The 25,758-nt window shown below is 39.8% G+C and overlaps 1 protein-coding gene across 1 annotated transcript; it reads left to right on the top strand.

Moving 5' to 3' along the window:
* Positions 1-28: 28 nt before the first annotated feature.
* Positions 29-25,530, top strand: PDIA3 (protein disulfide isomerase family A member 3). Its single transcript, XM_045449925.1, has 13 exons — positions 29-539; positions 6,324-6,402; positions 7,874-7,991; positions 15,783-15,890; positions 17,328-17,457; positions 20,886-21,002; positions 21,293-21,418; positions 22,028-22,210; positions 22,997-23,105; positions 23,928-24,056; positions 24,597-24,676; positions 24,994-25,051; positions 25,261-25,530. Exons 1-13 carry the CDS (start codon positions 373-375, stop codon positions 25,372-25,374), a joined length of 1,518 nt encoding a protein of 505 aa, XP_045305881.1. The 5' UTR covers positions 29-372; the 3' UTR covers positions 25,375-25,530.
* Positions 25,531-25,758: the final 228 nt, after the last annotated feature.

The raw sequence follows: 25,758 nt of genomic DNA, 5'->3' as shown, positions 1-25,758 counted from the left end.
CCCACTTGCTCCCTAAGGTCTGGCTCGCCGCGGGCCCAACCCCAGGCCCAGGCCCAGCCCCCGGACCCCGGCCCCCAGCCCAGGCCCCCGGCCAGCCCGGTCAGCCCGGGAACCCGCCGCCTCAGCCCCGCCCCGCGCTCCGGCCACTCGGCGGTTACCAGCTGGTCCCGCCCGCCCGACGCAGGCGCCACGCAGCCAATCGGAGGCTGCCACACTGCGGCCCGAGCCGGGCTGGGGGGTTGGGACCTCCGGCTGCAGGTCCGCCTGGGCCAGACGCGCGAGCGCAAGCAGAGGGTGCGTGGTCGCGGCCGGCCTTTGCAGTCCCCGCCGAGCCCCGACCCTCCCGGCCGCCCCCAACCTCACCTCGTCGCCATGCGCCCCCGCTGCCGAGCCCTGTTCCCGGGCGTGGCGCTGCTATTCGCCGCGGCCCGTCTCGCCGCCGCCTCCGACGTGCTGGAACTCACTGACGACAACTTCGAGAGTCGCATCTCGGACACGGGTTCTGCGGGCCTCATGCTCGTCGAGTTCTTCGCCCCTTGGTGAGGCCACTAAGCCGGGGCGTGGATGGGAGGGAGAGCCGGGCTGGGCCGGGGGCGAAGGCGCGGGAACGGTTGGGCCTACGCAGCGCCGGCGCCCTCTCACCATTCCAGCAGGCCTCGCTGCAGCCGGCAAATTTCCCACCCTCGGGGGGCCGCGCTGCCTTGCCGAGAGAGAAGTCGGTGCTGATCGCCTGGGAGCAAGATCCGGGAAGGAAACCCGAAGGCCCCATTCACGCAGGGCCACATCCTTACCTCCGTGCTCTTGCGGCACTTCCTATTTGCAGAAGGTTTAACCACCTCCTACCCCGCTTAGATTGGTATCTTTACAGTTTCTGGGTGAGTCAGTGTTAATGCTCTGCGTCCTACAAATGAGGCATCCCAAGGCCTTATGCTGGAAGCGAACGTTTCACCAAGTGCAGAGGCCCTGGGCCCCCAGAGCACTTCCTTTCTTCTTGCCCCACGCCCCGCAGCCATTGGTTTCTAGCCAAGGTCACTCAGTGGCTGCAGAATGGTCATAAGTGCTTTCTTGAGGCAGGCAGTTATTTTGTCCCATCGCATGGTGCACACTTTCTTCATTAAGCTGATCACATCTCAGCACCAGCAGAATCCCATCCAAAAAAAAAAAGTAGGTAAAAAGAATCATTTCATCAGAATCTGTCTGAAGTGTTAATTTTAATTAGAATTTCTGAAAAATGCCGTGAAAGACTCCAGTGAGAAAGTAACCACTGTGGGGAGAAATAGTCCACTTGCAGGTGATATAACTGAACAAGGGTGTAAATTCCTTAGGATACAACTAACTCAAAAAGTTGGGGGTAGGGAGAGACAGCAAATAGGATTTCTGGCCAAGTAGACCAGAATGTTTCGTTTGTTTTTAAACTCCCAGATCTTTCCCACAGAGAGCCATGATTAATTTAAAACTTGGGATGGCTCAATATATCCATACTAATTACAGTACTTGATTTTTTATCTCCTCCTGTGACAATACCATTAGTTAAAAACGAATTGTATTCAAAAGTGTCAGTAAAACAAAGTTGGTGTGTAACTTCTGACTGGTTCTTCACTCAGCAAGGACTCGGCTGACCTGCTGAGGGTAAAGTCCTGTAATGAAGACCACCTGATTTTGTGGTCCAGGAAAATCTGTGGCAACAGATTTTGTGTCCAGGCCATCCGTGTGGTTAACTGGTAGTACTGATTACAAATCATATGTGCTCTTTATACATCTCCAGAAGTCACATTCTCCCTTAGAAACAGCTCTTCACAATCAGTTAACCATGTGGTTAACTTTGAAGGGGTGTAACTGTACTTAGAGTGACAGGATGGGGTTGTAATCAGAACTGGGTGGTGCTTCTGTGACTACAGGGGTCAACACAGAGTGAATTACTGCAGAATAGTGGGCTATGAGACTAGTTTAAAGCAGATTTTGTTTTTTTTTTTTTTTTTTGATTGAAGGTATTCTTTCCTAATTTAAATTGTTGTATCTGCTTCCCTAAAAACTGCATATCCTGTCATGCACTAAACTATCCCCCAAATTGGGTGGATCTCTGCTGTGGTGTTTGCTTTTAATTGGTCTAGAAGGTAAGGTCATCCTCCACAATGCTGGCAGGAAGGATCAGTTTTCTGAATGACTAATTTGGAATCAAGGAAGTCTCGTGTTGATCATGTCCTTATTTCTTCACATTCAACTTTTTATTTATTAATACTTCAGCTGGAAATATTTTCTGACTGCTGTATTCCTGTGTACAGATCAAGAGAGCTAGCTCACAAGTTAGATAGGAACAGTTAAAGAATCCTTATTGAAACTAAATTGACCTATTTTGAGCAAGTTTTTCATCTCCTTTGTTTTTGGATATTTTTTGCACTTTCATTTTGTAGTGAAAGTGAAAGATTTCTTTGCGGTTGAGTTTATAGACTGATATTTCCATTATGGAGTTAATTGTAGTTTGTAAGAATGGGAGTATCCAGATTTCTCTGGGGAAATAAATAGCACTATTTAAATGTGATAATATCTGAAAATTTATTGATGATTTCTGAAAACTTACTGATTAGCATTAAGTTTTAAGTGCTCAACATCTACTTATGTTGTAGATTTGTGCCTTGCCATCTAGGATGGTAGCATTCAATGATATTTGATATACAGCATTTCTGGAGTACATACAGAAAAAGACCATATGGATAGCATAAAATGGAATATTTTTTTGTACATGCCGATTACTTTATTTGGAATTCCTGGTATACCTGCCCACCCCAAATTGGTCTCTTCAAAAAGATTTAGCTCATGGGGCGCCTGGGTGGCGCAGTCGGTTAAGCGTCCGACTTCAGCCAGGTCATGATCTCGCGGTCCGTGAGTTCGAGCCCCGCGTCAGGCTCTGGGCTGATGGCTCAGAACCTGGAGCCTGTTTCTGATTCTGTGTCTCCCTCTCTCTGCCCCTCCCCCGTTCATGCTCTGTCTCTCTCTGTCCCAAAAATAAATAAACGTTGAAGAAAAAAAAAAAAAAATTAAAAAAAAAAAAAAAAGATTTAGCTCAAAAGTTACTTTTTCCTTGAACAACTAACTGGTTGCTCCTGCCTTTCTCTTGGGACCTAATAATACACCTAATATCACCCCTTCCAGACAGGGAAAGGACTACATCAGTTTTTCTGTCAGAGACCTTTATCAAATGAAGTAATGATTGCTGAGTGAATATATGTGGGGATTTATTATTAACTGCTAGATACCATCCCTGAAGGTGATGGAATTGTTTGTGTTTTAATACTGTCTACGGTTGGGTGAAAGAAGTAGTGGTTAATCTTGATGTTCACCTTCAAACTCCACCTGAATTCCATTCCTCGTGAATTTGAAGAAGGCAATCTCCTCCAGTCTCTTTGGAATTCGTTAAACAGGTCCTTCCTTGGGGGCATTTGATGACCTTATGGATGCAGCCAATGCTAAGGGCAGTGGGTTTCAGTTGCAGCCTTGCCACTTACATACCTCCCCATACCCCTGGTTTCCTCCCAGATTGCTGGAGGAATCATTCAGTTGAGTCCCAGGGTGGGGCCCAAGCATACAATTTTTCTAATGCACCCCCCATGGATATTTTTTATATGCATCTGTGTTCGTGAGTTTGTGTGTTGAGACCCACCAGTCTGGTCTAGTTATTTCATGCTATTTTTTCTCTTCAAATGTTTTCAGATGGTTGAGGTGAAACTATTCCTAAATCTGTTGCCTCAGCCTTCTTGATAATTGCATATTCAACAGAAATCTCTCTTCTCTTTTTTATATTCTCATTGCTGTCACTCTGGTCCAAGTTTCAGTGTCTGCCATGTGAAATATATTATCTTCTAGGTGGCTTTTATTCTTATCTGTACTTTCCCCCTTTCTTTCTATATATTGCTGACTGATGTATTCTTAATACAAATAACACATTATCTCTTAACAACAACAAAAAAACCCTTGCAGTTCTCTAAATGTATCATTTTCACTAGTAGTTTTACCTTTGCTCTACTATTCCCCTTACCTAAAATACCCCAGGACAGGTCCTAGCTGAAGCATTAAATCCTTAAAGACCCAGATCCAATTCTCGCTCCCTTTAACAATTTCTTTTCCCATCTTGGAACTCTTACTATGTTCCCAAAAGCCTGAATTTCTCAGATAAATTGTTTATTTTATTAGATTAGTTAGAATTTATATATTTTCATTACAGTCCAGGTACGTGAATTATGCAATATAAAAGGAATACAGAGGAGCGCCTGGGTGGCTCAGTAGGTTGACCATCCGACTTCAGCTCAGGTCATGATTTCACAGTTCGTGAGTTCGAGCCCTGCGTCGGGCTCTGTGCTGACAGCTCAGAGCCTGGAGCCTGCTTTGGATTCTGTGTCTCCCTCTCTCTGCCCCTTTCCCGCTCATGCTCTGTCTGTCTCTCCAAAAATGAATAAATGTTAAAAAAATTTTTTTTTAATAAATAAAAGGAATACAGAAAATGTAATGAGTAATACCATATTTCAGACACATCTAAGATGCCACTGATTGTGAGAGGAATCTTTATTTTATGTCTCACAAAGAAGGAAATGCTACCATTGAAATTATGACAATGATTGCAGGGCACATGCCAATTTCAGATACAGTAAAATATGCATCCATGAAATATAGGGAATACCATTTATTCACCACCCGGTCTAAAAATTAAAGCCAGTATAGTCAAAGCCTCTGGTACATCCCTTCCCCATCTTATGTACTCCCTTATCCTAAATTTGGTGTTTATCATTTATCATACTTTTAGTAAATATGTGACACTAAGCAACATCTAATATTACAGTCTTTTTTTTTCTTTTAAGTTTATTTATTTTTAAGAGCGAGAGAAGGAGAGAGAGAATCCCAAGCACTGGCAGTACAGAGCCCAATGCAGGGCTTGAACCCATGAACCATGAGCTCATGACCTGAGCTAAAGTCAGATGTTTTAAACAAGTTTTAGGGTTAAAATGCTTCCAAGTTATTTATCCATTGATTAATAAAATAAATTTTGAGAGTATTGGCTCTGAAATCTATCAGGTTAAGTGTTTTCCACGTTTCCTTCTGTTTTCTAATTCTGTTTTTGCTCTCTATGGGGAGGTTACAGAACTACTGTACCTTCTCAAAGGGCCTGTGCAGCCCACTGGGTTTTGAAGAGATGATTTATAGTTGGTACTAGCTACACCCTGAGGAGAAATGTCTCCCTCTCCCCCTGTTGCATATACAGTGTGCCCGAGGGACTGTTAGGACTTCCCAGGCATAGGAGCAGGTGTTTCTGATGGCCCTCTGAGAAAATATTCTGACAGTGCTTTATCCTCATCAGTTCTTACAGTCAGATGAATTGTGTAGCTGTAAAAACGGGACTTGGCATCTTAAGTATGTCATTCTAATGCTGTGTTGAAACTTAGTTGATAAGAAAAAGAGGCTCCCCAACAGCTGCTGAAGTATCTATTTATAGAAAATGAGTGCCTTTTGGGCCTCATTCTGCTACCCCCTCAAACTGGGTTTCTGGACAAAGGGATTCCTGTTGAAGGAATGGAGAAAAAGTACTTGATGGTGATTCTTAAAGAGTTAATACCATACTTGAAACCTTATATACAAGTTTTCAATCACTCTATTTTTAAGAACCACTGTGCTGATTTCCCAAGGGGGAAAAAAATGTGCCTTCCTTTGGGAAATACTACCAGGGATGGAATTGCTCATGTCTTGCCCATCATTTTATCTTCATTAATTACTTTGAAAGGCTTGAGCCCTTTCTTTCCCTCTTTAATGTGGGTTGTAATTCTGACTGTAGTTTTCAGGGCTCTCTTTTTTTTTTCTTTTTTTCTTTTTTATAAAGAGAGAGCACACATGAGCAGGGGAGAGGGGCAGACGGAGAGAGAGAATGTTAAGCAGGCAAGCAGGCTCCGTGCTCAGTGTGGAGCCCAATGCATGGCTCAATCCCATGACCCTGGGATCATGACCTAAGCCAGAATAAAGAGTCGGATACTTAACTGACTGAGCCACCCAGGTGCCCCTCAGTTATACTTTTAATTGAGAAGAAAATAGATGGCTGCTCTGAACTGAGCCAGTCCTACAGAGTCAAACTCAGGTTAGGGATCGTACCTTTACCTTGTGAGAACTCTGGTTACTCTATCAGTAATGAATGTTGTTCAGGTGATATTTTCCCTTTTGGAAGCAGCTACTAGTTCAAAAATAGTATTATAGTTTGAGATTTTTCCTAGAGAAATGTTGACAATCTTGAAGGATTAAACTAAGAATTTGGGTTTTTGTTTTGTTTTTTTGTTATATTTATATAGGTGTGGACACTGCAAGAGGCTTGCCCCTGAGTATGAAGCTGCAGCAACCAGATTAAAAGGAATAGTCCCATTAGCAAAGGTGAGTATAGACAGATTCTTCATTAAAGAAAATTAATTATTTTAAATAATAGTTTATAAAATTAACATTCATTTTCTTTACTCTTAGGTGCTAAGAAGAGAGAACACTAGTTTCTGGGCAAATACACAACTATTGTATTAATTTTGGTTTTAAAAGATTAAAAGTAGTGAAACTAAGGGAATTACTGGCATAAGAAGTAAAATATATGGTAAATAAGACTTAAGGGGCAAATATAGAAAGTAAAATATAGTAGTCAAGGTTACAGAAAAATTATTAAATAAATGAGTTCCCTAAACTACCTTATGATATTCAGTGACTGGAATAGGAAAATGACAAGGTGCTATAAGTATGTAACTAACTGGTCAGCTATAAACTCGGTATTTGCTTTTGCAATCAAAATAATGCTTCTAGAGTTTGGCCATTATTACAGCAAACCCATAGTTGCTCCACTGTAAAAGCTCACATCTTGGCCAGTCTTAAATAAATAGTTCATGCATATGTACAACTGTTTCTGGAAATTGCTTTTGATCCTGATGTTTCTATGGCGATTTGCCATAGGGGAAAAAAGTTGAGTCATGATTTAATTCCTGTCTTGTGTGGCTATAGCCTGTGTTACTATGGACACATTACTTTTAAACCTCAGTTTATGTTATTGGGACCATACCTCAGGTCTTGTGAAGAGTAAATGAAATAACATGTGCAAAGTGCCTAATGCATAACCTACTCTAGAGTAAGTGGTTAAATAGATAGGAGTTGTTTTCCTTCTTCTTAATAGGCCTCACTAGATCTGTCTTGTTATAGGTCAGCCCATATTCAAACTAGCATATTAAGTATTGACACCTTTGCTAAAACTCTAGATGATTTGCCAAATTAAATTATACTCCACCCCCCCCACCAAAGGGTACATCCATACATCCCCTTGATAATCATCATTATCAAGGTAAGATGCTATTAGTAATTTAAGTGATTTATCCCACAAGTATTTTTTTTTTTTTAATGATTACCTATTTTTGAGACAGTGCAGTCAGGGGAGGGGCAGAGAGAGGGGGACAGAAGATCTGAAGCAGGCTTTGCACTGACAGCAGTGAGCCTGATGTGGTGCTTGAAATCATGAATCACAAGATCATGACTTGAGCTGAAGTCGGATGCTCAGCTGACAGGCGCTCCCTCTAAGGCAGAAAAAAGGCCGAGACCACTGCTATAAACAATAGAGACTTTGAAGTCAGATTTTAAATAGTCATTTGTGCATTTTGTAGGAAGTCCAGCAATCTAAATTTTAATGAATTCTTTACGTGGTTCTGATCCAGCTAGCCCAGCACCAGTCTGCCCTTAAAATCTAATACTCCGTGGCATGTGTGCGAAGAATTGCTTGATCCTTTTATGATTTGACCAGTCTTAGTATTGGGGGAATATAGGAGGAGCCTGCAACAGGCATCTGGATAACAGATGGTTCATGTATTTTAATCTTAAGGTTGATTGTACTGCTAACACGAACACCTGTAATAAGTATGGAGTCAGTGGATATCCAACCCTGAAGATATTTAGAGATGGTGAAGAAGCTGGTGCTTATGATGGGCCCAGGACTGCCGGTAAGAATTTTGGATTACATTCTGGAAACTGAATTTGTTAAGTGCTCTGTTTTTTGTAGTGGGAACATGATATTTTTCTATATAACATAACTTTCAGTCTTAAAAAATCCTCCTAAGAGGTCAGTTTGGTATCTAAAAAAGACTTCTCTAAATGAACATTATATAAGTAATATAGGAAATACTTGAACTTGGGGGCGCCTGGGTAGCTCAGTCAGTTAAGTGTCTGACTCCAGCTCAGTCATGATCTCGCAGTTCGTGAGTTCGAGTCCCACGTTGGACTCTGTGCTGACAGCTCGAAGCTTGGAGCCTGCTTCGGATTCTGTCTCCATCTCTCTCTCTACCCCTCCCCCACTCACACACTGTCTCTCTCTCTCTCTCTCTCTCTCTCTCTCAAAAATAAACATTAAAAAAAAAAAAGAAAGTACTTGAGCTTGAGTTAGGAGGTCTACTATGCAGTTTCTCATTTGACATATTTTTTGAATACTTCCTCGGTGCCAGATATTCTAGGTATAGTAGGTGCTCTGTATTTGTTGATAAACAAAACAGACAAGGTTCCTACTCTAATGGTGCTTACATTCTGGGAAATGAAGAGAAAAGGGCAACAAACAAGTTTAAAAATATATAGAGATAACTACTTCACATCCGTTAGGATGGCTACTATCAAAAACACACACACAGAGGGGCGCCTGGGTGACTCAGTAGGTTAAGCGTCCGACTTCGGCTCAGGTCATGATCTCACGGTTCGTGAGTTCGAGCCCCGCGTTGGGCTCTGTGCTGACAGCTCAGAGCCTGGAGCCTGCTTCGGATTCTGTGTCTCCCTCTCTCTCTGCCCCTCCCTGTTCATGCTCTGTCTCTCTCTGTCTCAAAAATAAATAAAACATTAAAAAAAAAATTAAAAAAAAACACACACACAGAGAAAATAACAAGTGTCAATGAAGATGCAAAGATATTGGAACCATTGCGTACTGTTAGTATGAATATAAAATGCTATAGCTGCTATGGAAAACAATATGAAAATTCCTGAAAAAAATAGAATTACTGTGTGATCTAACAATTCTACTTCTGGATATATACCCAAAAGAATTAAGAGCAGGGTCTTGAAAGTACATATGTGCACCTGTGTTTAGAGCTGCATTATTCATGATAGCAAAAAGGTGGAAGCAACCCAAGTGTGGCATCACTGGATGACTCAACCTAAAAAATGTGGTATATTAATAATAATTATATACAAAGCATGTATAATATAAAGCATTATATAATAAGCATATATAATACAGTGGAATATTATTCAGCCTCAGAAAATGAAGTTCTGATGTGCTGTAACACGGATGAACCTTGAAGACATGCTCGGTGAGATAAACCAATCACTGAAAGACAAATACCATGACATGCCAACTTATATGAAGTTCCTAGTATAGTAAAATTCGTAGGGACAGAAAATAGAATAGTTCTCAAGGACTGTGGGGTGAACAAAATGTAGAGGTTTTTTTTTTTTTAATGAGTAGAGTTTTACTTTTGCAAGATAACAAGAGTACTGGAGAGTGGTTGTACAACGATGTGAATATACTTAATGCCACAGAACTGTACACTTAAAAATGGCTAAGATGGGGCACCTGGGTGGCACAGTTGGTTAAGCATCTGACTCTTGATTTTGGTTCAGGTCATGAGCCCAGGTTCCTGGTATTGAGCCCCACGTCGGGCTCCATGCTCAGTGCAGAGATTATCTCCCTCTCCTGCCCCTCCCCCGCTCACACACATACTCTCTTTTTTAAAAAATGAATTAAAAATGTTATTATGTATATTTTATCACATTGAAAAATAATGTCAATGTATATGGATAAGATAAATTAAATTTGTGATAAGAGCATTAAAGGGGAAAATTAGGGGCACCTGGGTGACCCAGTCGGTTAAGTGTCCAACTTTGGCTCAGGTCATGATCATGATACATGAATTCTAGCCCCACATCCGGCTCTCTGTTGTCAACACAGATCCTGCTTTGGGTTCTCTGTTCCCCTCTCTCTGCCCCTCCACCACTGACATGTGCCTGTGCTTCCCCTCCCCCCCATCAAAGATTTAAAAAAAAACATTGGGGCGCCTGGGTGCCTTAGTTGGTTAAGTGTCTGACTTCGCCTCAGGTCATGATCTTGCAGTTCATGAGTATGAGCCCCACGTCAGGCTCTGTGCTGACAGCTCAGAGCCTGGAGCCCGTTTCAGATTCTGTGTCTCCCCCTCTCTCCCTGATCCTCCCCCGTTCATGCTCTGTCTCTCTCTGTCTCAAAAATAAATAAACGTTAAAAAGAAATTAGAAAAAAACATTAAATTTTTTTTTAAAAAGGAGAAAAATAAAACCATATGATAGTGATTGGGTTTGGGAGTACCACATCATCAGAGTTATCAGATGTAACTTTTGAGCTGAGACATGAATGATAGGAATGAGCTAGCCTTGAGATCTGGGCCAGAGCCTTCCAAGCAGAGGGAAGACTCTAAGGTATACAAAAAGGCCCTAAGGTATAACTGAGCTTGATGTGTTCAAGGGACAGAAAAGACCATGTGGCTGGAGTATAATTAGCATAGATGACAAATGAAGTTTGAAAGGCAAATAGGGACTGGATCCTATAGAGCCTATTATTTTTTATTTTTTTATGGTTGTTCCTACAATATTCTTTTATTTTTATTTAATTTATTTTTAAAATTTACATCCAAGTTAGCATATAGTGCAACACTGATTTCAGGAGTAGATTCCTTAATGCCCCTTACCCGTTTAGCCCATCCCCCACTCCCACAACCCCTCCAGTAACACTTTGTTCTCCATATTTAAGAGTCTCTTATGTTTTGTCTCCCTCCCTGTTTTTATATTATTTTTGCTTCTCTTCTCTTCTGTTCATCTGTTCTGTGTCTTAAAGTCCTCATATGAAGTCATATGATACTTGTCTTTCTCTGACTTATTTCTCTTAGGTAGTTCCAAATGGCAAGATTTCATTCTTTTTGATTACCGAGTAATACTCCATTGTATATATATACCACATCTTTTTATTTTTTTTAATTTTTTTTTAACATTTATTTTTTGAGAGACACAGACAGAGAACAAGTTGGGGAGGGGCAGAGAGAGAAGGAGACACAGAATCTGAAGCAGGCTTCAGGCTCCAAGCTGTCAGCACAGAGCCTGACACAGGGCTCAAACTCACAAACCGTGAGATCATGACCTGAGCCGAAGTCGGACGCTTAACCGACTGAGCCACCCAGGCGTCCCAGTATACCACATCTTCTTTATTCATTCATCTGTCGATGGACATTGGGCTCTTTCCATACTTTGGCTATTGTTTATAGTGCTGCTATAAACATTGGGGTGCATGTGTCCCTTTGAAACAGCATACCTGTATTCCTCAGATAAATACCTAGTAGTGCAATTGCCAGGTCATAGGGTAGTTCTATTTTTAATTTTTTGAGGAACCTCCATACTGTTTTCCAGAGTGGCTGCACCAGTTTGCATTCCCACCAGCAGTGCAAAAGGGTTCCCCTTTCTCCCCATCCTCGTCAACATCTGTTGTTGCCTGAGTTGTTAATGTTAGCCATTCTGACAGGTGTGAGGTGGTGTCTCGTTGTGGTTCTGATTTGTATTTCCCTGATGATGAGTGATGTTGAGCATTTTTTCATGTGTCAGTTGGCCATCTGGATGTTTTCTTTGGAGAAGTGTCCATTCATGTCTTTTGCTCATTTGTTCACTGGATTATTTGTTTTTTGGGTGTTGAATTTGGTAAGTTCTTTATAGATTTTGGATACTAACCCTTTATCTGATAGGTCATTTGCAAATATCTTCTCCCATTCTGTCAGTTGCCTTTTAGTTTTGCTGATTGTTTCCTTTGCTGTGCAGAAGTTTTTTATTTTGATGAGGTCCCATTAGTTCATTTTTGCTTTTGTTTCCCTCCGGAGACCTGTTCAATAAGAAGTTGCTGCGGCCAAGGTTAAAGAGGTTTTTGCCTGCTTTCTCCTCAAGGATTTTGATGGCTTCCTGTCTTACATTTAGGTCTTTCATCCATTTTGAGTTTATTTTTATGTATGCTGTAAGACAGTGGTCCACGTTCATTTTTCTGCATGTCGCTGTCCAGTTTTCCCAGCACCACTTGCTGAAGAGACTGTCTTTATTCCATTGGATATTCTTTCCTGCTTTGTCAAAGATGAGTTGGCCATACGTTTGTGGGTCCATTTCTGGGTTCTCTGTTCTGTTCCATTGATCTGAGTGTCTGTTCTTGTGTCAGTAACATACTGTCTTGATGATTATAACTTTGTAATACAGCTTGAAGTCCGGTATAGGGCCTATAATTGATGATGAAAAAATATTTTGGACAGTTTTGTCTTTGTCTATCAAATAAACATGCAAATTTTACCTTTTCATGATGGAAAGCTAAGAGAAAAAAGGGATTCAGTTGGGTATTTTAGGGAGATGGAATTTCTTCAGTATGCATGATGGTTACTTATATACAAAGCTCTACATAACATGGCTGCTGCCTAACTCTCCTATCATCTCAAGATTGTTTCACCTTATTAGGACCTTTGCGCTGGTTTTGTTCACAACCCAAAATGATCTTCTGCTATGTTTGCATGGCTTGCTCCTTTTTGTCATGGAGATCCTGGCTTGAATTTCACCTCCCAGAGGCTTTCCCAAGCCACCAGACCTAAGGTAGCCACGCAGTCATTTTCTTAAGACATCAACTTCTTAATTCTCTATATAGTGCCAGTTATTATATTTTTAATTGTTTATTTGGAGATTTTACTTATTATTTGGTGACTTACTTGGAGATGTACTTACACTGTAAGCTCTAGGAAAGCAGAGACCTTTGTTTATTTACTACTTTGTCTTCAGCACCTAAGTTTTCTCACATCTAGTAGATACTCAGTAACTCTTTGTTGAATGCATGAGTAAATATTTCAGCTCAACTGAGGTCATTTTTTAATTTTTTTTTTTAATGTTTATTTACTTTTGAGACAGAGAGACAGAGCATGAATGGGGGAGGGTCAGAGAGAGAGGGAGACACAGAATCTGAAGCAGGCTCCAGGCTCTGAGCTGTCAGCACAGAGCCTGACGCAGGGCTCGAACTCACGGACCGTGAGATCATGACCTGAGCCGAAGTCGGACGCTTAACCGGCTGAGCCACCCAGGCGCCCCTCAACTGAGGTCATTTAGCTAACACTTAAAATTTGGTCTAAGCACAGAAGGAAACAAAAATTTTTTCCTGAGGTAAAAAGTGTTAACAAAGAATCCATGCTACCTTTCAGATTTTATTCACTTAATTTAGGGTAGAATTTGCAGTTAGAAATATTGAAATGTTTTTGTGAACTTGAACAGGTCCTAACTAAGTTATAAGTGAACCCAATTAGACTGCCACTGGTCAGCTATTCTCATTTGGGCTATAACCTAGATTTCTTAAATTTGAGAATTTCTCAGGATCTGACTAGGAGGTCAGATGTTTGGTACTTAGAATTTATTACTTGTTCATATACTCCTCTACAAATTATGCTCTTTGCTCTCCTGCTTAATGTGGTTGCTACGTACTCCCATTTTACCTTCTAAAGAATTTTAAATTCTTAGGAGAAAAGTAACATTTCTCATCATAGCCCCAGGTTAATGTTCTTTATAATTTATATCATGATGTAGTAATAATGATCCTCTTGAAGGCTAAATAAATATATTCAATTTCAATTAATCTTTTGATGCATCCCCCTCCTATGTGAGTTGAGGAAAACATTTAAAAGGGACAAAAAAGTCCGTGACTGGAAAGAGAAGGAAAAAACATTAGAAAAAATACAGACTATTTTGTATTGAAAGGGTTAAACAGTGTAGTGTCTCAGTACTTAGAAGAGAGTACTTAGAAGAGAAAGGGGGTGAGGGGTGCCTGGGTGGCTCAGTGGTTGAGCGTCCGACTTAGGCTCAGGTCATGATCTCACAGTTCATGAGTTCTATCCCCGCATCAGGCTCTGTGCTGACAGCTCAGAGCCTGGAGCCTGCTTCGGATACTGTGTCTCCCTCTCTCTGCCCCTAACCCACTCACATTCTGTCCCTGTCTCTCTCGAAAATAAATAAACATTAAAAAAATTAGAAAAAAAAAAAGGGAAGAAGAGAAAGGAGGTGCAAGAGGTAGAATATTATGGAGGAGGAGCACTGCCTGTTTAGCCTCTGGGCATTGTGAGCCTATGAATGGTTTTAATGGACCCCAGAAGAAAGTAGATTAATGGTCTGTCAACTAGGCTTAAGGGATAAGACGATTTTTTTTGTGTTTTCTAAACTGTTTTACTTATCTAGCCCATTTCACCTCAGTTAGGGAAGTGTGGTGTGGGTGGATCCTATACATGGCATAATTTCACCTATATATAGTTAAACTCTTACACAGGCTAGCCAAGTCACTGCATCTTCTGCTTGGTTTTTGTTTTGTTTTTGTTTTTTTGCATTTTCTGCCTTTAAAATGTAAGGCTACAAGTGACTCTGCTACTTAAGAATAAGAGATATTTGCTTACTTTATTTGCAAAGTGGATGTTTCTCAGACTTAACTGCTAAGTTATCCTAGAGCTAGGTATATATCACTGAGCAAAACAGACAAGCATCCTTATGCATTGGGAATTTACTTTGTAGTGGGGAGAGATAGATGAAAATAATAAGGACAGAGTATTAATTAGATGGGTAAAAGGTGCTGTAGAGAAATATAAAGCCAGGGACAGGAGTTTAGGAGTGTTGGAGGTTGAATAGGTTTTAGTTTACAATGGGATGATCAGGGAGAGCTTCATTGAGAAGATGACATTTGAGTAAAGACCTAAAGGAGATGAGAAAGGGAGCCAGGAGGATATCTGGGGAAAGAATGTTCTAGGCAGAGTGAATAACATCGACAAAGGCAACGTTAGATTTACTGTTATAAAACACTAATACATCCAATACATCCTGGGTAGGGGTTATAAATACGTACAGTCTCTTTGAGGGGGTAGTTTAACCATTATAAATTCATGTACTCTTTGATCCAGTGAATCTGCTTCTAGGAATTTAACCTACAGATCTATTCAATCATGTGCAAAGTGACATTAATACAAGGTTGTTTATTGCAGGATCATTTATAACAGCAAGAAACTGGAAACAAATGTCTATCATTTGTGTCTAGTAAAATAAATTATAGTACATCCATGCAGTGAAACTCTACACAGCTATAAAAAAGACTGAGGTAGCTAGCTTTTTATGTATTTTGGCATAAATTATCTTTATATTAAATGACAAGAAAATACAAAAGAGCCTATGCATATGCTGCCATTTGGGGAGAAAAGAAAGAAAAAATATGTAATTGCTTGTTTATGCATAATATATAGACAAAAAACTGAAACATCCTATAGGGAGGAAACTGGGTAACTAAAGACAAAGGAAGAAAACTTTTCATTGTGTATCCTTTTGAACTTTTTTTTAAGATTTTATCTTTTTATTAAAATATTTTTTTAATTTATTTTTTTGAATGTTTTACTTATTTTGAGAGAGAGAGTGCAAGCAGGGGTGGCAGGGGAACAGAGAATCCGAAGTGGGCTTTGCACTGACAGCAGTGAGCCCAACGTGGGGCTCAAACTCATGAACCGTGAGATCATGACCTGAGCTGAAGTTGGACACTCAACTGACTGAGCGACCCAGGTGCCCCAAGCCCTGAGGTCAAGAATCGCATGCTTCTCTGGCCAGGCTCCCTCTTTTTGAACTTTGAATATGTGAATGATTGCCTTCTCAAAAATTAGAAATTTGTGTTGGTATAATCTTTCATCTTATCTTTTAAGATGGAATTGTCAGCCACCTGAAGAAGCAGGCTGGACCAGCTTCCGTTCCTCTCAGGACTGAGGAAGAATTTGAGAAGTTCATTAGTGATAAAGATGCTTCTGTGGTGGGTAAGTAGCAAATATTTGATTATACAACAAAATCATCAACTCGGTTTCAAAAACCCTCTAATATCTGAGTAAACGACAAAGTTAAAACAGTTTAGGAAACCTCAAGGGCACTTGAAAAAACACCTCATAGATTTAGGTCAGCATCACTATAATGTGGAAAAAATTGGTTTTATTTGAATGGCTTTGTGTTCTTACAAATAAAGATTTAATTTCAATTAAACACCCAAAATAGGAAAACACCTTTTTCTATAACATCTCAAATTCTGAGATTTAAACTCAATAGAGTAGTTAAGATTGAAAATAATGTTTTAAGGTGGGAGGACACTAGTAAATAATAAACCTGTTTTCACAGTAGTAGGGGATTTAGTTCTTGAGATTAAATTGCTAGGATCTGTGTATATTTATACAGCAACCTTTGCTTTCTCAGGTGTTGTGGTATCTCATTTTATCCTTAAAACAACTTGAATGAACTAAACACATTCTACATCTGGAGTGTTCTTTGTTTTGTTTTAAATTAATGTGTAATACATTTGACTTAAAAAATGAATTTAAACATATAACTGTGCTTCTCTCAGTCTTATTATAATAAAACTTAACTTTCTGGCAGTAGAAGATGGTTTATAATTTAAATTTGATTAAAAGCTACTTCTTACCGTCTGGATATTACTGATTCTGTATATTTTCAAAGCGTTAACTATAAGCAGACATTTAAGAAACAGGTAGGTTTTTTGGGGTGCCTGGGTGCTTAGTCGGTTGAGCATCTGACTTCAGCTCAGGTCATGATATCACAGTTCATGGGTTCGAGCCCCACATCGGGCTCTGTGCTGACAGCTCAGAGCCTGCGGCCTGCTTCGGCTTCTGTCTCCTTCTCTCTGCCCCTCCTCTGTTTGTGCTCTGTCTCTCTCAGAAATAAACATTAAAAAATAATAATAATAAGACCTGAACTCTGACAAATTCTCTCCCTTGACTCCCTTGGACAAAAATTTTTTAAAGGGTAGGGGGAAAATTCTCTTAAGTTATTTTGTCAAATATCCTAGGTAGTCATGGCAAAGCAGGCCTAGTCCTCTTGTCTATCTCACTTGGCTTATTTGTAAATAGAACTAAGGTTATGAAAAAAAATTTTTAAGTTTGAATATGTTTTGGGGCGCCTGGGTGGCGCAGTCGGTTAAGCGTCTGACTTCAGCTAGGTCACGATCTCGCGGTCCGTGAGTTCGAGCCCCGCGTCGGGCTCTGTGCTGATGGCTCAGAGCCTGGAGCCTGTTTCCGATTGTGTCTCCCTCTCTCTCTGCCCCTCCCCCGTTCATGCTCTGTCTCTCTCTGTCCCAAAAATAAATAAACGTTGAAAAAAAATTTTTTTTTTAAATAAAAAAAAAAAAAAAAAAAGAATGAATATGTTTCAATACTGTTTCTTCCTGGTGTTTCACACTTTTTGTACAGGTTTTTTCAAGGATTTATTCAGTGATGCTCACTCTGAGTTTCTAAAAGCAGCCAGCAACTTGAGGGATAACTACCGATTTGCACACACCAATGTGGAGTCTCTGGTGAACAAATATGATGATAATGGAGAGTAAGTGACTGAGTTGACTATCTTTGTAGATTTCTGTACCAAATACTAATTGTGTGAACTGGTGATTTTTAGGGCCAAAAGATTTACTGAACACTTGCTAGGCATTAAGCCAACTGCTGGAAACTATTGCTGCCTTTGAGGTCCATCTAGTAGAGGGAGACAGTGAATATGTAAAAAATGTAAGTGTCAAGTGGGCAAGTCTCAAGTGTTATAGACATATTCAGGGCATGTGGGAAGAACAGAGGGAGTGATTTTTTTTCTTTGATCGTGGGGAGTAGTATCAGAAAAAACTTCTGGGGAACCTGAGTGGCTCAGTTGGTTAAGCATCTTGCTCTTGATTTCAGCTCAGGTCATGATCTCACAGTTCGTGAGACTGAGCCCTGGGTTGGGCTCTGCACTGATAGTGTGGATACTGCTTGGGATTCTCTCTCTCCCTCTCTCTGTCCTTTCCCATTCCCTTTCACCTCTCCTTCTCCCTCTCTAAATAAATGAATGAATGAATGAATGAATGAATGAACAAACTTTAAAAAAAAAGGAAAAGAAAAAACTTCATAGAGGACATAATTCTTGAGGTATATTTTGAAAGATAAGTTTTGGCAGTTGGAATAAAAATTATTCTAGATTTAAAGAAAAATTTATACCAGATAGAGCAGCAGGAGTGAAGGCCCCAGGTAATGAAATAATTTAGGAATGTTGAGATCTGTAGTACTGCTGGAGTATCGTTTGTAAATGATGTCATAGTGAAAGATCAGAAACCAAATTATAGAAGACTTTGGAAATGCATACAAAAGAATTAAAAACAATTTTTTTTACTGTTTATTTTTTATTTTTGAGAGAGGCAGAATGCAAGCAGGGGAGGGGCAGAGAGAGAGGGAGACACAGAATCTGAAGCAGGCTCCAGGCTCTGAGCTGTCAGCACAGAGCCTGATGCGGGGCTCAAACTCAAGAACTGCAGGATCATGACCTGAGCCGAAGTTGAATGCTTAACCAACTGGGCCACCCATGTGCCCCAAGTACACACAAAAGAATTTTGATTTTATCTTTTAGACATTTCAGAGCCATTAAAGGCTTTGAGCTGGTGAGTAATGTGATTTTGTATTTCAGAAGAAAAGTTGCTGGAACCCATGTGATGATGGTTTGAAGGGGGAGAAATGGCAAGGAAGTTAGAGTCTAAACTAAGTGTGATCTCTAAGAGACTAAATTAAGGCAGCATTAGGGTCATGGAGAAGAAGGAGAGGGTATAGAAAATATAAACAATAGGATTTAGTCCCTAGCCATGTGTGAAAAGAGGAAAATCTAGAGTGAGTCTAGGTTTTTAAAAACTTGGATGACTGGGTCAACCATAGTTATCATCGAGCTAGGAAAGATGAATAGTAACAAATTTAAGTATGAAGGGAATGATGATGAGTTCCTTTTGGCACAGTGAGTGTGAAGTTTTTGAGACAACCATGTAGTGAAGATCCAGTAGACAATTGGATGATTGAGACTAGAATTCAGGAAAGGTTCTGAACTAGAGATAAACATTTATGGATCAAGCACACATAAATAATTACTGAAACCATGAGACTAGAAGATATCACTCAGGGTGAGCATATAAAGAAGAAAGGTGTGCCAAGAGCTAGTGTTATTGATTTATATTTAACAAACTATGTAGTGTTTACTATGTGCCATTTACTGTTAACTCACTTAATCTTCCTAACAACTGGTGAGACACATCTGTTATTATCCTCATTTTATAGAGGAGAAAGTATTCAAAGAGGTTAATTTCCCTAGCTTCACAGTAGGTAATTGTCAGAACTAGGATTTGAACCTAGAAAGTCTAGATGCAAAGTTGTAAGCTTGACTGACTTCTAGATTAAGACATACCAGGTCTGTAAATGAATGTGGAGTCACCTGTGGGTCATTAAGCACTTCATCCATTAGTCTGTTAACCATAGATGTATTTATTGTGGCTGCCTTTAAAGTGGCCTATCAGCTTCTGATTAGAAGTCTTACTGAGAAGACCTTACATGAAAGGGGTCTTAAGGTCATCACGTGTACACCAAGGTCATAACATCATTAAAGAGTGTATTTGGAACTGTTGGTTTTCTATTTTGGGGGGAATAACTGCTCTGAAGTTTGTAACTACACTTAAAAAAAACAAATCTTAGCCCTGTTCACATTTTTGTTTGCCCAGCATGTTTGTATTAGGTTCCCTTTTGTTATGTAGTTTCCTGTGTGCTATAAAATGCCTGTGTTTTAATTAACATAAAGTCTGTGGTTAATACTGGAAGAGTGAGAGTGGGATATAAGGAATTAAAGGTGCTGACACCTAGGGGTGCCTGGGTGGCTTAGTTAGTTAAGTATCTGACCGGTTCAGGTCATGATCTTGTGGTTTGTGAGTTCGAGCCTTGTGTTGGGCTCTGTGCTGACAGCTCACAGCTTGGAGCCTGCTTCAGATTCTGTGTCTCCCTCTCTCTGCCCCTACCCTGCTTGCACTCTGTCTCTCTCTCTCTCTCTCTCTCTCTCTCAAAAATAAACATTAAAAAAAAAAAAAATTCTAATAAAGGTGCTGACACCTAGCCAAAAACAAGTGATAAAATTCTGTGTGGGTGTATGTGCAGTGTGGAGAGGAGGAATGAATGACGGTGAACCTAGAGGTGAGAGATTAGTAGTTAAAATAGTGGTATTTTCTGGGAAAGGTGATACTTGATATAAACCTGTGACTCAGACCAAATTGGGGTTTAGTTTTAGCTGAACAAGTTTAGAAATTAAAGAAGGAATTTGTTTCAAGTGTTAAGTGGAGTGAGGAAAGCTGGTTTAGGTAGAGGGGCAAAATAGTACCAGCAAGAAAAAAATTGGTAAAACTTGGTTTATTGGGATAGAGAAGTCTAGGACAGGATGAACTCAAGCTAAATATTACTTATAATTGTATACCCACCTTTGGAATTTTTCAGCTGGAAGGAATCTTAAAGGTATTTTCTGTAGTGAAATAATTCTCTATGTGGGAAAGCAGGGCAAGTTACCTTCCAGTAAGAGCAAGCTCTGCTTTATTGTGCATCTTGGAATTTGGGGGTAAGTTGGGTTCTGTTACTATTTTTAAAGGTTTGGAAATTAATCCTCTACTCTAACCCCCTTAAATCCCTTTTTGCATTGATGGAAAAACTGAAGCCCAAAAGGATTCCATTGATCGTGGTGGGGCTAGAATTAGAACCACAGTCTCCTAACTTTCCAACTCAAGGTTTATTAAACTATATCCAATTATTGCACTTGAGATTAAGGTGGTTAGCCAAGTCTGTGGTCATGTTGCCAAGTCTGTGGTCCCAGAAAAGAGTCCTTATGTGCTTAAATGGTGACAGTAAAAGCAGCAAGAGTAGATGGTCTGAGCTTTAAATAAAAGATTGAAGACTGTTCTCCTGCTGCCTACCTACTAATACCTTCTTTTTAAGGGGTATCACCTTGTTCCGTCCTTCACATCTGATGAACAAATTTGAGGACAAGACTGTGGCATATGTAGAACAGAAAATGACCAGTGGCAAGATTAAAAAATTTATCCAAGAAAACATGTGAGTACCTTGGTTGGGATTTCTTGGCTTCATTTTAGTTTGCTTACCTCACTTATTAAGCAGACCCACGTTTTGGATTAAATAGCCTCATTCAAAGGATTGAACAATAATAGTTGAAGTTTATATTAAAGCAGTAATGTGTGGAACCTAGAACTCTTAGAGGGTATATTGTTCTGTACTTTTCTTTACGTTGAATTTTCTTTTGCTTTTCTAAGTGCTATCAGTTACTTTGTGATAATTCCATAACCTAGCTGAACCTGCCAGATTTGATAATGGATTATTTATTTCAGTTTTGGTATCTGCCCTCACATGACAGAAGACAATAAAGATTTGATGCAGGGGAAGGACTTACTTGTGGCTTACTATGATGTGGACTATGAAAAGAATGCCAAAGGTTCCAACTACTGGAGAAACAGGTAATAAGGATAATTTTTCCCTTTCATAAACAAGTTTGCCTAATATGTAAACACTTTCTTCTAAATATCCTCTTACAGTGTATGATGTCACAGCCAGTTAGAATGGGAACAGTGGGCTCCCAAAAACCACATTTGAAGCTGTTAAGGACAAATAACATAAACTATTTACATAATCTGTTGGGCATATCTTCCATAGGTATTCCTTTGCCTGTGACATAGTTGATTCCTAACCTGCCAGTAAAAATGCAAATGTGATCTAGAATTTGTTTAAAATATTGTGCCTATTTGCCCATCAAGATTCTTAGAGCATTTTACCCTTATAAATTTTCTTTTCAGATCAGTCGTTATGCCTGCAATATTTTAGTTACATTACAGTATAACAAGATTCATTGGGAATGGACTATTTGGTACCACCAGTTTGGCAGTGAAATTCAGTAAGACCTAACAGTGTACCATGATTCTGTGTCAGTGGCCAAGAATGTAGTTTAGACTAATTCCAGAGGGCTGGTGGACTGTAAAATTTAGTCTTTGGTTTCTAGCTTCTTGATTTCAGAAGTGGTTTACCACCATGGTATAAATCTTGGTGTAAATATGTCTTATTTCCCACAGAGTGATGATGGTAGCAAAGAAATTCCTAGATGCTGGAAACAAACTCAGCTTTGCTGTAGCTAGCCGCAAAACCTTTAGCCATGAACTTTCTGATTTTGGCTTGGAAAGCACTGCTGGAGATATTCCTGTTGTTGCTATCAGAACTGCAAAAGGAGAGAAGTTTGTCATGCAGGAGGAGTTCTCGTGAGTTACAAGTTAATGTGGGTTTGGGGGTGGATTCTGCAAAGAAATGTAAAGCCTTTTACGCTACTGAGAATTTATAAAGAAGAACGTTAGAATGTGAAGGTAGGTCTTCTAGCCAAGACGTATGATTGTCATTTTTCTTAGTTAATTTTAGGGACTTTAAGGATCACAATCCTTAATAAATTCTGAAAATTAGCAAAAGGATGGCAGCTTGGAATACTTACATGATTGTTTCTACCTTGCCATTAAAAATGGTACATCGAGAACATTGAATGGTCTCTTTGAGATTGATGTAATTTCAAACCATTGCAACCCCCTCTCATCCCTGTAAAATGTCTTTTCTTCTTTGAATACTTACTGGCCTAAAGTGAACTCAGGGAATGGAAATAACTTAAAACCCCAGAAAATTAGGACTTTTCACTTTCTGAGACTTGGAGAGAAAAGTCTTCCTTGTGAGGAGATCAGTAAAACAAGATACTGTAAATAGGTGGTATTTTTCAGAGCAAAAAAGACCTGACCTGGTTCTTCTGCAGAAGCGACTTTCCAGAAAACCAGTGTTTTCTTCCATCTCTGACCTTTCTGATTCACAAAGAATATGCTACAAATATAGGAGGTGGTTGGGTTTTTTGTTCATTCAGTAGATCTGCATATTGAGAGATAAGGACCTCCTGTTTTTAACTTCCAGTTTCTAACCTTGAAACTGGAGCTAGAATATGAAACTAAAAAATTGCTTTTACTTCTCTCAATAGAAGATTAACAAACCTGACCCTTGTCTTTCAATTGCAGACGTGATGGCAAGGCTCTTGAAAGATTCCTGCAGGATTATTTTGATGGCAACCTGAAGAGATACCTGAAGTCTGAGCCCATCCCAGAGAGCAATGACGGGCCAGTAAAGGTGAGGTGCCCGTAGCTTCACCAAGGCTCTAAGCAGCTGCCTCTCCTCATTGTCCCCCGATCTTAGTTTTATTGAGATATAATTGACTCTCCTCATTTCTTAACCGACTGAGCCATCCAGGTGCCCCTTCTTCTCGTTTCTCAGATTCCAAAAATGCTTCGTCTAAGTGAAGACCTTGTTGGCTGTCATGTTTTTGGTTTTGTTTGTCCTCCTCTCCCTGAGTCATAAAATAAGCATTGGCAGAGCTCATGATGCTCAAGGGGCAAGAGTATAAAATCTTCATAGAATTTATTTTGAGAGAGAATGTGCACAAGTGGGGAAGGGGCAGAGAGAGAAAGGGAGAGAGAGAATCCCAAGCTCCACTGAGCATGGAGCCCAATGTGAGCCCATGAGATCATGACCTGAGCTGATATCCAGAGTCAGACACTTAACCGACTGAGTCACCCAGGTGCCGGCTTCATAGAATTTTTGTTAGTATTTATATTAGAACTAAGTTACTCTTCAGGGTAGAGCAAGCTAACCTCTAAGAATAGTTTTGAGATTGTTGCTTTGAGATTAAGGAAGGGTTGGGTAGCACTTATTTCCTATGACTTACTGAACAAAGTTTGACAGGTGACAGACCTGGGAATGAGTTTGTTTCTGGAAAATGGTCAGAAACATCTTTAATATAGTCTGTAGATGCTATTTGGGTTTCAATGACATATTTTCAGGGACAACACAGCACATTTTGATAGGGTTTAGGTGCAGAAACAAATACAGCATGTGGTGAATTTTTATTCTTCATCTTGCCTTACCAACTAGAGAATCTTTGGTGTATTCCAGGTAGTGGTAGCAGAGAATTTTGATGAAATAGTGAATGATGAAAATAAAGATGTGCTGATTGAATTTTACGCTCCTTGGTGTGGTCACTGTAAGAATCTGGAGCCTAAGTATAAAGAACTGGGAGAGAAGGTAAGTCTGAACCATATTCTGAAGATAAATTTTGAGTTGGGAAGTTGACACATAATTCAGCATTGGCTAGTTACCCTAATTAATTCAGTACCTGTGTCCTGGTAGATTTTTTTTTTTTTCAGCTGTCTACTCTGTATTTTCTTCTGGCTGACCCGCTAGTGTCTCTAGCCTGTGCAGTGCCTCAGATACCTGTTTTTGATATTCCACTCCTCAGACTCAATCTAGATTGTGGTTAAAAGTATCCAGGCTTCTGAATTTTGGTAATGGCGTGTATGAATCCATTATGTTTCCCTTGTAATGTCTTATGGAAGTCAGGTAATTTTGAAGGTAGCTATAAACAGAGTCTTAATATGTAGAAACCAAGAGAGAAAAGGGATGCCTTGGGAAAGCTAGATAATATGTAAAGTGTCACTACACTTCCTACTGGAGCAGAACTTATCCAGGTGTTTAAAAATGAGGTTATTTTAAGTGTTGATTTGACTAAGTGTCAAATCCCTTGGTCACCAGAAACTTTAAAGGTTTAACCTTTTTTATTAACAGCTCAGAAAAGACCCAAATATTATCATAGCCAAGATGGATGCTACAGCCAATGATGTGCCTTCTCCATATGAAGTCAGAGGGTAAGTAGATTAAAAGCTAATAAAAGTGTCTAGGCAATTGATAGGAAAAAGTAAGCTTGCAAACCATTTATTGGGCATAGTTTAGGGAGTGGATCCCTCACTGCACTTGAACATGGAACCAGATGCCTTTTTGGCTTAGAGTTCTGCTGCAAGGGTCCACATGACTGCCACAGATTTGTGAGCACTGATAGAGAGTGGTATCTGGTCAGAAATAGAAATCATGAAGAGAAGTTATTCCCAGAAAGTTACTGGGGAAGTATATGTTGGACTTACCCTGGAATCTGAAAATGAGTTCACTTTTTTTTTTTTTTACCCAGTTTTCCTACCATCTACTTCTCTCCAGCCAACAAGAAGCTAAACCCAAAGAAATACGAAGTAAGTGCGTTGTCTCATCTCCCCACAGATATACACATACACATACATATTCAGTTCTTTAAATTTTACTTAACTGGAAACTTCAGTTTCATAGTCAATGTATGTGGTTGCTAACGTGCATTTATAAACTCAAAAGTCTTCCTATTGGGGAAAAAAAATCCAGGGTTCTTTAAAAGGTTAAATTTTCAGAGTAATCTTTCTGTTTTCAGGGTGGCCGTGAATTAAGTGATTTTATTAGCTATCTACAGCGAGAGGCAACAAACCCCCCTATAATTCAAGAAGAAAAAGCCAAGAAGAAGAAGAAGGCACAGGAGGATCTCTAAAGCAGCAGCCAAACATGCCACTTTGTAAAAGGACTCTTCCACCAGAGATGGGAAAACCATTGGGGAGGACTGGGACCCATATGGGATTATTACTCTCAGGGCAGAGAGGACAGAATGGATATAATCTGAATCCCGTTAAATTTTCTCTAAACTGTTTCTTAGCTGCACTGTTTATGGAAATACCAGGACCAGTTGACGTTTGTGGTTTTGGGAAAAATTATTTGTGTTGGGGGTAATGTTGTGGGGGTAGGGGGGATTGAGTTGGGGGGTTATTTTCTAATTTTTTTTGTACATTTGGAACAGTGACAATAAATGAGCCCCCTTTAAACTGTCTTTTTTCCAGGAGATAGGGAACCAAAGATTTTCTAGATCAGCACTGTCCAA

This window comes from Leopardus geoffroyi, chromosome B3 (genome assembly GCF_018350155.1).
Source record: "Leopardus geoffroyi isolate Oge1 chromosome B3, O.geoffroyi_Oge1_pat1.0, whole genome shotgun sequence".
NCBI classification, from domain to species: Eukaryota; Metazoa; Chordata; class Mammalia; order Carnivora; family Felidae; genus Leopardus; species Leopardus geoffroyi.
This window is presented reverse-complemented; position numbering and strand designations above follow the sequence as displayed.